This window comes from Urocitellus parryii, unplaced genomic scaffold (genome assembly GCF_045843805.1).
Source record: "Urocitellus parryii isolate mUroPar1 unplaced genomic scaffold, mUroPar1.hap1 Scaffold_45, whole genome shotgun sequence".
NCBI classification, from domain to species: domain Eukaryota; kingdom Metazoa; phylum Chordata; class Mammalia; order Rodentia; family Sciuridae; genus Urocitellus; species Urocitellus parryii.
The window spans coordinates 4,591,048-4,606,286 of NW_027554016.1; the positions used below are offsets into that span (position 1 = coordinate 4,591,048).

General features: G+C 35.6%; 1 protein-coding gene across 1 annotated transcript in view; it reads left to right on the forward strand.

The window, feature by feature from the left end:
- The first annotated feature begins 9,438 nt into the window (after positions 1 to 9,438).
- Positions 9,439 to 15,239, forward strand: part of LOC144252525 (tubulointerstitial nephritis antigen-like) — a 76,593-nt gene continuing 70,792 nt past the window's right edge. Inside the window, exon 1 of the mRNA XM_077794794.1 lies at positions 9,439 to 9,793. Coding sequence (XP_077650920.1) covers positions 9,439 to 9,793 — 355 coding nt within the window. The remainder of the gene's footprint in view (positions 9,794 to 15,239) is intronic.

Sequence of the window (15,239 nt, forward strand, 5' to 3'; positions counted from 1 at the left end):
TTAGGGGAAATGAATCTAGGGGTCATATGGTAGAAACTTTCAAGTCACTTTGAACTTCAAAACACATCTACTTCAGATCATCCTTGGGCAAACTTATTCTTTGAAAATAAAGGAGCTTCTGTACATAAATGGTTCCAGTACATTTGCATGCATAATTTTATTCTCAAAGCAACTCTGTTAGATATTATAATTCCTATTTTGATATTTGAGTTAGCCAAGTCCATAAGAAAATAATTAATTTGACCAATATCACATAGCTACTAAAGAATTCCAGTCAGATTCTGATTTAAGTCCAAAGCAAAGAATCATTTTATTATAACACATTTTTCATAAAACAAATACAGGAAGGACATTTGGAATTTTCACGTTGTGTATGAAAGAAGTTATTTAAAAAAAAGCACCAACAGTACAGCCAATGAGGTTCTAACATAAAATCCTTTGCAGAGGATTTTACAAACATAGTTAGATTGTTTAAGTATCTTAATGACAGAATCATACTTCAGTCCTGACTGATGGTGTTTAATGCGATTTACTTCCACAGCTTTTACCATCAACGTGCTGATGGCTTCCAAATTACACTCTAGCAAGGATGGAAGTCAGTCTCTCATTAGACATCTCCATCTGGTTAATCCACCAGAAAATCAACCTTAATAGATTCCAAACTGAGTTCATCTTTGCCCTAAATTTTTCTCGTATGCCAGTGTTATTATCTAGTAACATTGAAACTCACCCTAGGCAACATCTTTTTTACCCTCACATCAAATTGATGCTTTCTGAGTATTATCTCTAAATATCTCCTCTAGAACTCTTTATTCCAGGACCATTTCTCAAGAGCAAGATTTCATCAACTTTTGCCCAAGCTACTGCAATCATTTGTTGACTCATTTCCCAACCTCCAGTGTCACATCCAAACCATTCTGTACTGGCTAATACAATGATCTATTTAAAATGCCATTCTGATTATATCCTTGTCTTGTTATGAATTTGGAGTAACTTCTGTCTGAAGAATTCTTTGGTTACAAACAACAGAAATGAATTTGTTAGAAGAATGTTGGTATTCACAGAACTAAGAAAAAACTATGTGATTAGGGATCTTGGTCTGTAACTCAAGCTCAATTTTAGGACCTCTGGTATCTAAATAATTCAGTTCTTTCTGTTCTATACACCAGTCACTCCACTCACTCTGTCAGGATAGAGTAACTAGTTCCGCTTATGACATGTGAAACTCCAGGAACTGGTGAAGGAGCAGGTCCAAGACTGATGATCTCATCAGGATGTCATAGAATGGGAGGGGAGGAAATCCCCAAAGAAAAATAAGTGCTGTCACAGGACACAAATAAACAAAAGCAAAACAAAAAAACCCACACCACAGCAATTGACTCTCTCTTTTAAATTTTAAAGTGAAAAGCATCCTTAAAAGTCCCAAATCATCTGGCCCCTACCATCTTTCCAATGTGCTGATAGTACTATATTTCTCAGGCTACTAATTACATGTACTTTACATGACAAGTGTCCTACTTACTTCAGTGTTGTCTTCTCTAATTCCACCAGGAAAGGCTGACTACTCCCCCTTGTCCCCTTTACATGTTCTTATAATAAGACTTATTAAGTACATTGCAACAATTTCCTTACAAGTTGGTTTCCCTGGATACATGGGCTTGATCTTTAAAGATTAGGGTCAGGTTTAAATGATCTATATGTCTGCTCAACACAGCTCAATGACTGGAATATATTTAGAGTTCAACATTTTTTTTTTGAGAAAGTGGGTGACTAAAACTGTTTTTTCCTCAAAGAATTATACAACAACAAGTGTGCTGAGCATGAGATAGCAGGCCTGTTTCTTATTTTCAAGTGCCTCTTCTGAAATAAAGTACTAATTACAATTTTTATTAGCTATAGAAGTAATGCTTTTGTATTCTCTAATGTTTCTTGCTTAAATACATTGGATTATAATTTTGATGCAAAAAAAACTTTATTTTTAATCTATGTGCAAATTTTCCTGCTAATAACATTTCCCTAATCGTTATTCATCCATCATAATCTTTTGTTACTCTTTGTTGTTTTCTTTCTATTTTTAATTTTTTTTGTTTATTTTTGGCTTTTGTCATGATGAAGTTTGAGTCACTCCTTACCAGCCCACATTGAGGCAAAAAAAATTGGCAACCTAAATTCTATGAGAGGTCCTTGAGCCAGAGTGTAGCCTGGATATGAAGTGAAATAAGGCTTTTGTTAGGGCTTCCTCTTTTCTAGGCTCAAATGGATGCATCTTCTTGTTCTATTAAAGTTTTCTTTGGTTCTTGATGGTCTAGACCAAATATCTTTTGCAGGCTGTTTTAGTCTGTAAATGCACACATCACCATATCATGCAGTTCTGTGTTGGGAAATAAATGGGGAAAAAATGCTTACAAATCAAGAGGAAAGTGTAATACAAAGTACCCATTTAATTATGATTCGAGGTTAGAAGGCCTGGAGCAATTTCTAAAAGTCTTGACCTTGGTCAGCATCCTGAAGTATTGTCGGTTGGAGATCTATAGCAAGATCCTCTTTTCCATTTCATGGATCTGTTAAGTTTTTAATTTTTGTTCAATCTTCTTGGCAATGTATAATTAGAGACAAAATCAGCAATAACTGGTAAACTTCCACAGAAGAGAGCAGTTTTACTTGTGTATTTTCACAATACACAACCAATTAGTGAATACCCCATTTTCATGTCCAGTGAAGATTCCTAGATCTCTACCTCTTCCCCCCACCTCTCCTATGCTCCCTTCACCTCAGGAATTATCAGGTTGAGAAAGTTTCGTGGAATTATTTTCCAAGTCATGGGTTGAGGCCAAGCTTCAGACAAGAAATCCAAGTGAATATGTGACACAGGCAGGATGAGGCAGGGAAATGCTCATTCAGCATGGTGCTGAACACTCTGTGTGACCTTGCTTAGTCACTGGAACCTGAGTCCTTCAACTGTAAAAAAAAAAAAAAAAAAAGAAAAAAAGAAAAAAAAACAGGGATAATACTTATAATCTCTGCTGTCACATGCTGGTCAAGGATCACATGAGATTAAACACACTGCATGCACACACACCTACACACATACATTAATATACAATGTACATTGTTTGTGATACAGACATATATATGTATATATGTAGATACATCTTGAAATTATAATGCATATACTCCCTTAGGATCCCTCAGCAGCTTAATCCAAAGACAAATACATCTTACAGCTAAAAAGCTTTCTTTAATCCCATTGAAATCTTTTCATCTAAAATTTGAATTAACCCAGTGGAATTGAAATAAGATGGCAGCTTGAAATAAAAATTGACAGCTGGATGTATAAGGAAAGATCCCTGTGCTTTTTCAAGTCTTCTCTAAATTTGCCCTTTCCCTGCTGTCCCCATTGGCCCCCACCACATTATGAGACCATCCTAGACCTCTCACAGTGAAAGGATTGGGCCCTTAATTTTAAGAATGAGTTACTGTTACTCAAATTTCCTCAACAAAGAGCACTTAACTATCAAACAGAATTTTTGCCTTCTCTATAATTCAAAGTAATTCATCTTTAATGACAGAATTTAAGACAACCAAATAAATTATTTTTAACAAGCCTACCTTCTTATTCTGTCTCTCTCTTCTCTTCTAAGACTTTGTTCCACATTGATAAAAGGGACAATTCCATTTCCGAGCAAAAACACAGATTAGGGAGAGTGGTTTTGGTAGAATACAATATAATCCCTTTTGAGTTCATATTATATAGGTTTAAATATATCTAAAAGCTGACAGTTGAAGACAAAATTAGAATTTCTACTGTCCATTTTGTTTTCATGGCATCTAGCTAAGACCTTGTGGTAGGAGATCATTGCATTAACTTTATTCTTCTCCAGGTGAAAACAGGAGGCTACTGATCACCTCCATGGTTCCTTGTGCAATGAAGATAGTAAAAAAATAAAATAAGAAGCATAGCAGCTCTTTTCTTATCATCTAAAATGTGGCTCATCCAAGAAGAATGATTAGTTCTTTAGTACATTTTGACTTGTATAAGTCAGGATTTATCAGCAATAACATTATTACCATTTGAGGTCAGATAATTTTGTTGTTGTTGTTGTTAAGGTTATTTCCTGCACATTCCAGAATGGTGAGCAGCCTCCCTGTCCTCTGCTCACTGAATACCAGTAGCGCATCCCCAGTCGGAGTAATAAAATTGTAAAATCCTGAAGGGGGACAAAACCACCCCATGGAGAACCACTGGTCTAAGGGAATCCAGAAGTTGTAAAACTTGTGTCAAATATGTCACTTTTAATGTGAAATTTCTTTACAGGGGTTTTTTCAAAGCTTTTTTTTTAATCTTTCAGTTTTGAGAGGGCAAAATAGATAAAGCAAGGTATGGTAATCACTACATACAACTCACAGGGCACTGGGGAATGGAAGTATTAACTAGGTGCTATAAACAAGTGAGTAGGATGGTACTGTCATCTCTCTCACTATAGAACCCTCACTATTACCACAGGATATGTGCTATATAGATGTGTGGGTCGGAGACAACCCATCCAAGGGCAGGGGAAGTTTGGTAGCTATATGCCAACTTTTAAGGCATTGTTTATAAAGGCTACTTCTGAAAAGCTCCATGATATTGACACTGGTCTCAGCAATTCTTTTTTTCTTTCTTTTTTTTTTGCCTATGCAAAAACACAGGCAGCAAAAGCAAAACTTGACAAACTGGAGTATATTACACTGAAAAGCTTCTGCATATCAGAAGAAATAAGTGACAGAGAGAAAACACAACCTATAGAACAGGCGAAAATATTTGCAAACTATAAATCTGAGAAGGGGTTAATATTTAATTATATAAAAATTCAAATAATTCAGTAACAAGAAAACAATTAACCCCATTTAAATAGACATCTCTCAATAGAAGACAAACAAGTGACCAACAAGTATATGAGAAAATGTTCAACCTCACAAACCATCAGAAAAATACTCATAAAAATTCCAATGAATAATCACCTCAGATCTGTTAGGATGGGGTAATCAAATGGACAAGAGAAAACAAGTGTTGGTTGGGGTATGGGGACAAGGGAACCCTCGGACACATGCTGTGGGGTTGTAAGTTAGAACAGCCATTATGGAAAACAGTGTGGAGGCTTCTTAAAAAATTAAAAATACAATTAGCAGATGGTCTATTGATCCCACTTTGAAGAATGTGTGTGTGTGTGTGTGTGCGTGTGTGTGTGGTGTGTTTATATTCATAGGTGAAGAGGACAGCAAGTGCAAAGGTTCTAAGACAGGGGCTGCCTGGCATATGTACTTCAAAGGATACGAAGTCACTATGTTCAGGAGAAATCTGCACTCCCATGTTTATTGCAGCACTATTCACAATAGCCAACATACAAGAATCCACCCAAGTGCCATCAGAAGATGAAAAGATAAAGAAAATATTGCATACATACACAGTGGACTACTATACAGCCTTTGTAAAGAAGGAAGTTTTGTTATTTGTGACAACCTGGTTGATACTGAAGATATTGTATTAATAATCCAAGCACACAAAGGAAAAGGAAAGAGATTGAAGACATGTGGGAACTAGGAGGCAAGGGAAGGAATCAGATAAATGGTGTTAGACTAAAGTCATGGATGGAGGAATTATCTGGCACGTGGATATCACCTTAACCTTCTGAGTCTGGAAAGAAGATGGGAAGGATGGCTACAAAGTAGATAGGCTTATGAGTTTGATGATAGGAAGGTGTGGGACTAACTTTTCTTTGTTTTCTTTATAACTTCTGAGAGAAGCACATCTCTAGAAAATGAGGGAGTGGGTTAGAAAATCAAGTAGATTTATAATAGTTGCTAAGAAAAAGGAGAGAAAGTTTATAGCAGTACAATTCACAATAGTTAAGTTATGGAGACAACATAGGTGCCCTTACACAGATGAGTGGATAAAGAAATATATATATATATATATATATATATATATATATATATATATATAATATATTACTCAGCCATTAAGAATGTCATAAAGTCATAATATATTACTCAGCCATTAAGATATAATATATGAAGATGAAACCAATATAGTAATTTATAATATATATATTACTATATAGGTTTCATCTTCATATATTTTATCTTATATATTATATAGTAATATATATATATATGTGTATATATATATATATATATATATATATATATATATATATACACATATCTCAGCCATTAAGAATGACTTTATGCCATTTGCCAGTAAATGGATGGATCTGGAGACTAACATATTGACTAAAATAAGACAATCCCAAAAAACAAAAGGTTGAATGTTTTCTGTGGAAATTAAACAACAAAAAAGAATCAGGGTGAATAAAACAAGTTCAGTTGATTAGACAAAGAAGAATGGAGGGAATGGGAGAAAGATAGGAATAGGTAAGGTAAGACAGTGCAATGGATCTGATATAATTTTCCTATGTACATATAGAAAAAATACCTAAGTGAATCCCACCATCATATAGATCCACAAGAATGGAGTTTTCATTAGAGTAATATATAACCTATGTTTGTATAATTTTATCAAAATGGAATCTACTGTCATGTATAACTAAAAAGAAACAGTAAAAAAAGAAAGGTTAGACATATTAAAGAAATGTGAGCAGCATTTAAGAACTCAGATAAGATATAACCACCCCACCAAAAAAAATTGTAATGGTGCCAGTTCTGTGGTCTAGTAAATCATTTTCAATAGTACTCAATAGATTGGTTATCTGAGATTACAGGGTAAAAAATAGAAATTGTGAGATTTATTTGCTTATTAAATAAATATTTATTGAACACCTATTGAGTACCAGGCACAGTTGTAGATGCTAGAGTTAAAGGAATTAACAGAATAGACAAAATTTTATAACATTCAGATCTTACTATCTGGAGAGGAAATGCAGAAAATAATAAAACCAACAAATAAAATTATAATGTATTAGTGGCAAATAGAAAACTGGAAATGGGAGCACTGGGTCAGAAAAATGGTTGTCCTTTTCTATAAGGAGTGTGGGTGAGTCCTCTCTGAGAAGGTGCCATTTTCAAAATGAGAGAGAGGTGAGCTGTGGAACTATGTGAGTACCTGAGAAGGCATTCAGTAGGCAAGTGTAAAGGTCCTAAGATAGGAGAGTGCCAGGCATGTTGGGGGAATGGCAAGAACCCTAATATGAAGATGAAACCAATATAAGGAAGTGGTAAAGTGGTATGAGTGGAAGTCAGGAAATCAGGTTGAGGACTCGTCTTGCACAGGGTCTTGTGGCCCGTGGATTTTAAATGGATCCAGTGCTAGAAATTTGAGGGAATATAAAGTGTGGGGGCTGGTGGGGCAGGGAGGGTTGAGGTGGTTACTTAAAGCATATTTCTAATGATCATTGAGGATGGAAGGAAATGGACCCAAGAGCAAGCTGGTCAATTGAGAGCCTTATGAAGAACTAGATGAGAATCAGGAGAGAATGAAATCAAAGAAAACAAAGGAGGAAAGTTTCTACGTGAAAGATAGACAATAATGACTAACTGATTTTGTAATCTCGACATGTGATGTGTGAAGTATTTTATATTATTTCATTTAAATTTCCCATGCACTGCACCTACAATATTGTCCAAATGATATTATTACTCTAATTTTACCGATGAGGAAACTGACCCATTGGGGTAGTTGTCACCAAAGACATGCTGCCAGTAGGTGGAAAGACTTGAATTAAAGAATTTGAATTCCTTTAGGATAACACTTAGGCAACCTGTTTTGGTCCCCCAGATTGAGGTGTAATCAACAAATAAAAATAGTATATATTTAAAGTGCACAACTTTGTGTTTTGATGGACATTGTAAAATAATCACCATGATCAAGGTAATGAACATCCATCACCTCACACAATTACTATTTTTCTCCCTCCCAGTCTCGTTCGTCTCTTCTCTCCTTTTCTCCTTATCCCCCTCTCTTTCTCCCTTCCTCCTTTTCTCCTTCTCTCCTTCTTTCTTTTTCTTTCGGAGTACACTTAAGATGTAAACTTTTAGAATGCTGTAAAAGATTCATGCATCATAAAGATGATGTGGGGCAATAGGAATTGGGTATTAAGACATCATTAGTGGAAGTATTTGGCAATATAATACTTTGCAGTAATTTAGCGGCTTCCTGAGTGGCAAGGGGGTAGAAGCAGCATTTCTTGGGTTGAAGAGATAGGGGAATAATGGATAGTGACAGCAAGATGCAAAGCTAAAAAAAAAAAAGACACTTGTTTATATTCTGAGAAGGAAGTATCAGAAAAAAAGTAGCACATTGAGGATTATAAAAGTGAGTTGAATAAAATGTGAAGCCAGAAGTTTGAAGGATTAGAATTATGAAATAGCCTTAGAGAGGGAGACCCTTGTTTTATAGAAAAATAACTGAGGGCCAAAGAGGTAAGCGGTTATCCCAAGGTCATAGAGCCAATTAAACAGTAGCTTGGGGACCAGCGTCCAGGTTTCTCATTGCCAAGACAGCTCCTTTCCATGAGTCCACCCAGCCACTCTTGCTGAATCATCGTCTCCTGGTTACTTATCCCAAAGCCAAGTTATTATAGTTAATGAATAAATACAGTTTAGCAAAATCCACTGTAAATGCACAGCTCTACAGAAAGACTAAAGACATCGTGACCTTTGAGCTTCTTTTACAACTCCCCTCCTCCACAGCTGTCTAGCAGAGAATACTAAATTTTCTTGGTTATGAATTGCCTTACAGATACTGCAAGTTTCCCTTAATGCTAAGTAGGGATACCGGTGGGAAGAAATAAGGTCACCCTCAGGGAATTTCTAGATGAATCAGGCTCCACTAAGCCTTGAAATCAAAATGCTTTTGGTGTAAATGGTGTGCAGATGGAAAATCAAGCCAGTGTGGGACTAGGCATGATTTAGAGCAACTGTAACTGATATGACAGATCCTAGCAGGCAACTTCATGAGAGCCTGGATTTTAGATACAGTGCAAATAGGTGAAATGAATAACTGCATTTTTGACTTTTGAAATTCTTACACCTTGCCAGTAGCATTACAGCCATAATTTGGGCCATGGACATACCATAGAGGTTTTGACTTAAGACTCTAGACTTATTAGGGGCAAGCAATCTTCAATGTACCATTTATGCATAAGAATTTAGGTTTTATTTTGAGGGTAATATCAATCTTTGACATTATATGAAATATAAATTTTTAACTTTGTTATAATTATAATAGTCTATGTCTAACATTTGTATTATCTTGGGCAAACATTGAAATTCCTGATTAATATTTAACTATAGGAAGTATACTTGGTTCACATGAAGACTCAGTTTCAGGGGTTAGGCTGAGGTGTCTTGATAATCAGAGTTCATACTCCAAGGAGAAGCCCCCAAGACCAACAGTATCGGATATAATTGAAAGAGGAAGTGCTCCTCAACCTCCAGAGAATGTGGACCGGATATAAGATCTTAATCTTTTCTTACCTGACTACAGAAATCTGGATGGAAAGTCGTTATTTATCTCGAAGAGAAGTGGACCTAGGAGACTATTTCACAAGGAATCACAGCATTTTGGAAGGTACTCGATTCAAAAGGGCCATTTTCCAGGGGAAGTACTGTAGAACTTTTGGTTGTTGTGAAGACAGAGATGATGGCTGTGTTACTGAGTTCTATGAAGCAAATGCATTGTGTTACTGTGATAAATTCTGTGAAAGGGAAAATTCTGATTGCTGTCCTGATTACAAGTCCTTTTGCCAGGAAGAGAAAGAATGGCCTCCTCATACACAGCCTTGGTACCCAGAAGGTAGGTTTTGGGGATGTGATTACGCATTGTCTTAGTGCATGATAAGATTTGACAATCTTTTCTTTCTTCCTTTCCTTTTTCCCCCCTTTCTCTCCCCTCCTTCCCTCTTACCCTCCTCTTTCTTTTCCTCCTTCCTTTCCATTCTTCCTTTTTTTTTTCCTTCAATTAAGTAAACATAAACATTATGAATGCCGGGATATATTTCTTTGGATTATTAAAGTGCTTTGATTCAGTCGCAGGACATCTGCATCATACTGGCACTTTCAGAAAAGTTCTGGTCCGAGGGAAGTGAGTGCTGATCTGTCTCCAGTTTTGGTACTCTTCTTTCTTTCTTTATAAAATGTGCTGACGTTAGAACTCTCAAGCTTTATTGAGCATAACCTCCAGGAGACTCTCACATACCTGATCATCCACAGATTCATGTAACATTTTTCTTATTATTTCCTGGGCCAAATGGATCCTTAGCATTAGAATCTGTGGTATTAAAAATGCTGTCAAAACCAGGAAAAAAGCAAAATAAAGTCAGTCACTCTCCTTACCTAAGTAATACCAAGTAAATTCTTCATATGTATTTTTGTTTTGCCCGTGTGGGGCTTTTTAGATCATTAAAAGAAAAGAGAGCTTCATATAGAGTAGTGAATGCATAATATTGAATGGATAAGTGAACATGACCCACAAAGAGAATAGTGGAATTTACTGTACTACTCTAATTATATGAGAATAGCTAGTGATTTTGAGTAATTGATATAATTAAGCTCTGGGACAAATATACTACATATATACTTAGATCTGAGCCTCTCTCTCTGTCTCTTGTTGTATCAGATCTCCTCAGCAAAAGATCAGGGTTAATTAGAATTCTGTCATACTACTAAGTGGGTGCTCATGATGACAAAGTTTAGTTGGAACATAACATATATAAATCAGGGACTTGATATCCTTACTTAAAAACCCAGATCTCATTTTAAAATCCAAATGCAATTACTTTATTTTCAGTGATGTCAAATTGAAAAAAAACCAAAAAACTCCTTTTTTAAACCATATTTTTGTGCTTAAAATTTTCCATAGAGTTGCCTTTGTCTTAGACTTTGCATTTTATCAATAGACAGCAGCTCAGCAAACATTTATTTCATCCTATAAAGAGGCAGATACTCTACTAAGAATGGGAGAACTAGTCCTTCATCAACAATTATTCATTCAGTATCTGTGCTGTGGTAGGCAATGTGCTTGGTGCTGGTGACACCAAGCAGGAAATAATAATAATGAAAAGAGACAAAAATCTTAGTCTCTTGGAAGTCACAGTCAAGTTGGGGGCATGTGTAAGATACTTATTAAATTTGCTGTACAACTGCCAGTTGTGATAAATTCCCTGAAGAAAATATTTAGGGTGTTCTGAGAAGGTATAACACAATATAACATTAAGATGTAACATAATGTATAACATTTACCTGACTGGGGAGTCACCGAGGGAAAACATTTAAGCTGACAGGCAAGGAATAGGAATGAGGTGAACAGGAGAGCAGTTGATAAGAGTGTTGCAGATCTGAGAGAGAGGAACTTCTCATGGTCTTGGAACTGGACAACATCCATTGTTTCCAGAGAGTAATGAGGAGGAGAGGTGAACCGAGATGAGGTTTGAGAAGTGAGTAGAGGTCATATTGTGACAGGACTTTCTGACCATGTTAGGGATTAGAGGTTTTATTTGGTGGTGAGAAATCTTTGAAAGATGTTAAGCCAGAATAGGGTTGCCTCCTTAGATGTATAACATGCAATCACAGAAGACACCTGTGCTCACAGGCAACCTATGCTGGGTCTAATTCTCTGAAGTTACCATCTTAAAATTCTTAATAATTTTTGGACAAGAGTCCAAATTTTACTTTTTCACTTGTCCCCACATATTACATCTATATTGCATTTTGAGCAATATTGTTGAGGAGGAGAAAATAAAGTGGTGTGGACTAGTTTTGTAGCAATTATAGACTCAGATGGCACTAAAGTGGAAACTTCATAAGTTGTGGTCTTCCCCTAGAGACCTTACTAAAGATAAAGACACATCGGAGGGATGGCTACAGGAGCAAAGTTCTGAAACCAATGGGACCCAGGACATTAGAACTGAGTCACGAAGCATGAGTGGATGTCAGCTAGGGACTAGAGTGAGGGCTGATAGGTTTAAGACTGTAGTAGGTGCAGCGTGAGTTTATAAGAAACTGCAGAGTCAGTCATTAGGCAGGAAAATAAAAGAAGTTAAGAAGGATTCAATAAGAATATTCTTAAATGCCAACACTAGTGGTTGTGCAAGAGGTCTCACGTGGCATTCCAGTTGAAAGATGTAGTTTGTTTGACCCACACAGACAGTATTAAAACAAAATTAAAGGTATTATATAAGGCTGATGCTTTATACCCTCTGGACTAGAAAGTTGAGTTAGCTAAACTTTATTAGAGCACAGTATCATCTTTGGTCCATGAAGCTTTATGTCTTATTTTTCAATGGATTTCTTTTCTTCCCCCAGCCCCCTCCTTTTCTAACTCCCTCTCTGTCTTTCTTCACTTCTTCCCCCACCCCATCCCACCCCCATTTTTTTTTTATATCTATGACTCATTCCCATCTTCCTCCACAACCAATTTGCCCTTCTTTGGCTTTTATGTGCACTTTTATTCTGTGTGCTTGAATTAATAATTCATATAAGCTCTACTATGTTAGAGACTAAATTCTGCTTCTGGCCTTTTCCAGCCAGCACCCTGTTGAGGGAGCTCTCTGTTTCCAAAATGTATACCTAGTCTGTTGCTTTGGGCTGATGCCTATTTTCTGTGATGTTCCTCCCTGTCATTTACCAACCTGCTTTTTTTCATGATGGATGAGCAACTCAATTACCTACAGCTCTCTGGTACCATAAAGAAGTCCATAATGGACGACTTCATACATGTCTTCTTATGGATCTGTGTGCCAAAGATAACACGGGGATTTCTGGGCTTGGGATATATATTCCTTTAATCTAAGTCCTGCCGCATGGCTCTCAGGATTGGCTGCATTAGTCCAAACTCCCCCGGGACTATAAGGCCTTGTCTACCCCACATCTTTAGTACTTGGCACCATCTGGCTTTGTAATCTTTATTTCTATGATCAGGAATCCTTGATTTCTCATTGCTATTTTAATGTGCATTTTTCTGATTACTAATAGATTTGAACTTCTCAGTCTCATAAATACTGGGATTTCATCTTGAGCCATGCACAGACAGAAATATATCTTAATATTTAGCAGAGCAAATCTACTTATTTGCACCTTGTTATAGGGTGACTTAGGGCATGTAGACATTTAATCTTGCATAAACATTTTTTACTCTCTTTTCTTTTCTGCGTCTGGGGATTGAATCCAGGATCCTGCACATACTGGGTACATATTATACCACTGAGCTACATCCTCAGAAATATTTATTTATTTATTTGTTCTTTTCAGTTATACATTACAGTAGACTCTATTTTGACATATTTGTGCAAATATGGAGTATATCATATTCTAATTAGGACAGAGTCTCAATTATAGCTTCAAACTTGTGATCCACCTGTGTCAGCCTCCCAAACATCTGGAATTATAGGCATTCATACAGAGCTTGGCTCCATAAATAGTTGTGTGTTTTTTAAAAGAGTTTATCTAGTTACTCAAAACATAAGCTAAATTTTGAGCAATATTTCATAAATTTATAATTTTACTTAAATTTATCTTAATTTCTGCATAAAAGCATAAAAATGTATTAATGGGATGACATGATGTTTTCATGCATGCACATATTGTAGAATGCTTAAATCAAGTTAAACATATTTATCTCCTCAAATATTTATCATTTCTTTTTGGCAAAAGCTTTCAACATGCTTTCTTCCACCTTTTTGCAATCCACATTCTCTATGGACATTCTGTGTTGCAACATTGAAATTCTTGCTCCTATCTAAGTGAAACTTAGTGCCCATTGATCAACTTTTTCTCATTCTCCACCCCCCTCTATTCTCTGAAACTTCTGGTAAGCACAAGAATTTAAAACTTTATTTGAAGACAACTGAACTCTATCATCTTAGTCTTAAAAATACATCTCATCCAAGAGTGTAGAATATCTCTTCCCTTATTCTTATCATTAAAATGTCTTTAAATGGAATTAAATTTTTTTCTCTTTAGTGGCCTTAACTGTTCCATTAGTTTGGGATCATTTAAAGATTTGTTTTGAATTATATAGTTTAACAAATATATATTATATATTGGTTATTGCTATTGTAGATAAATGCCACTTATTCATGAAAGGTCATATACTATCTGGAAAACTTTCTCAATTCTCTTATTAGAAATATTAATACATTTCATTGTCACAGTACATATTTTCATATCAAAATCCTAAAATAAACAGTATGCATAATGACAAGTTTGCTTATGTGTTTCCTTTAAAATTAAGAACAAAATATCGATGTTAACTATCGTTGCTACTGTTTAACAAGAAGGTCCTTGTTAATACTTTAAGAAAAAATGATATAATATAATATGAAGGAAAGAGATAAAATCTCATTATTGATTCACAGATACATAGAAAATAGAACAATAGAATATAGCATAATATGTGTTAGAAGCATTTAAAATTCAGGAGTTTTCATTTTAAAATCCAAATTTCTAGTCCCTTTTGAAATGTTGCTAGATGTGACAATTATGGACCCATTGTCATGCATGACAGCCATTAGTTGGAGATGAGTTGTTGATGTCACTTTTGGTAACACATATACTTTCCATTTGGCTATTTACCCACCATTTGCTATTCCTTTCCTGGCCCACTTCTTTCATTTTCTGCCAATATCAATACATCTAAGATTTCTTTCTTTTTTTATTTATATATGACAGCAAAATGCATTACAATTCTTATTACACATATAGAGCACAATTTTTCATATCTTTGGTTGTATACAAAGTATGTTCACACCAATTTTTGTCTGAAGATACTTTGGATAATAATGATCCTTACATTCCACCATCATTATTTACCCCATGCCCCTCCCTTCCCCTCCAACCCCTCTGCCCTAGCTAGAGTTTGTCTATTCCTCTCCTGCTTCCTCTTCATATCCCACTATGAATCAGCTTCTTTATATCAAGGAAAACATTCGTATATCTGTAATTTCTGTCAGTAGAGTCTTCACTGTTATTCATTACCCGGCTGACACAAATGTACATGAAAACCCTCGATCACTACTATTGTATGTATTTTGGGTTTAAAGAGAGTGATAACTTTGAGTAATGCTCATGTATGTTTGTTGAATTTATGTATTTTATCACATTGGTATGATCATTGAAATAATTGGTGAACTTAAATAATATGTTGTATGCTAATAATGTAATATTACATGTCATTGTGTTCTGTATATATGTATTTCCATGTCTTATCATCATGTTATTACTTGGGGATCATATTCTTATGTAAG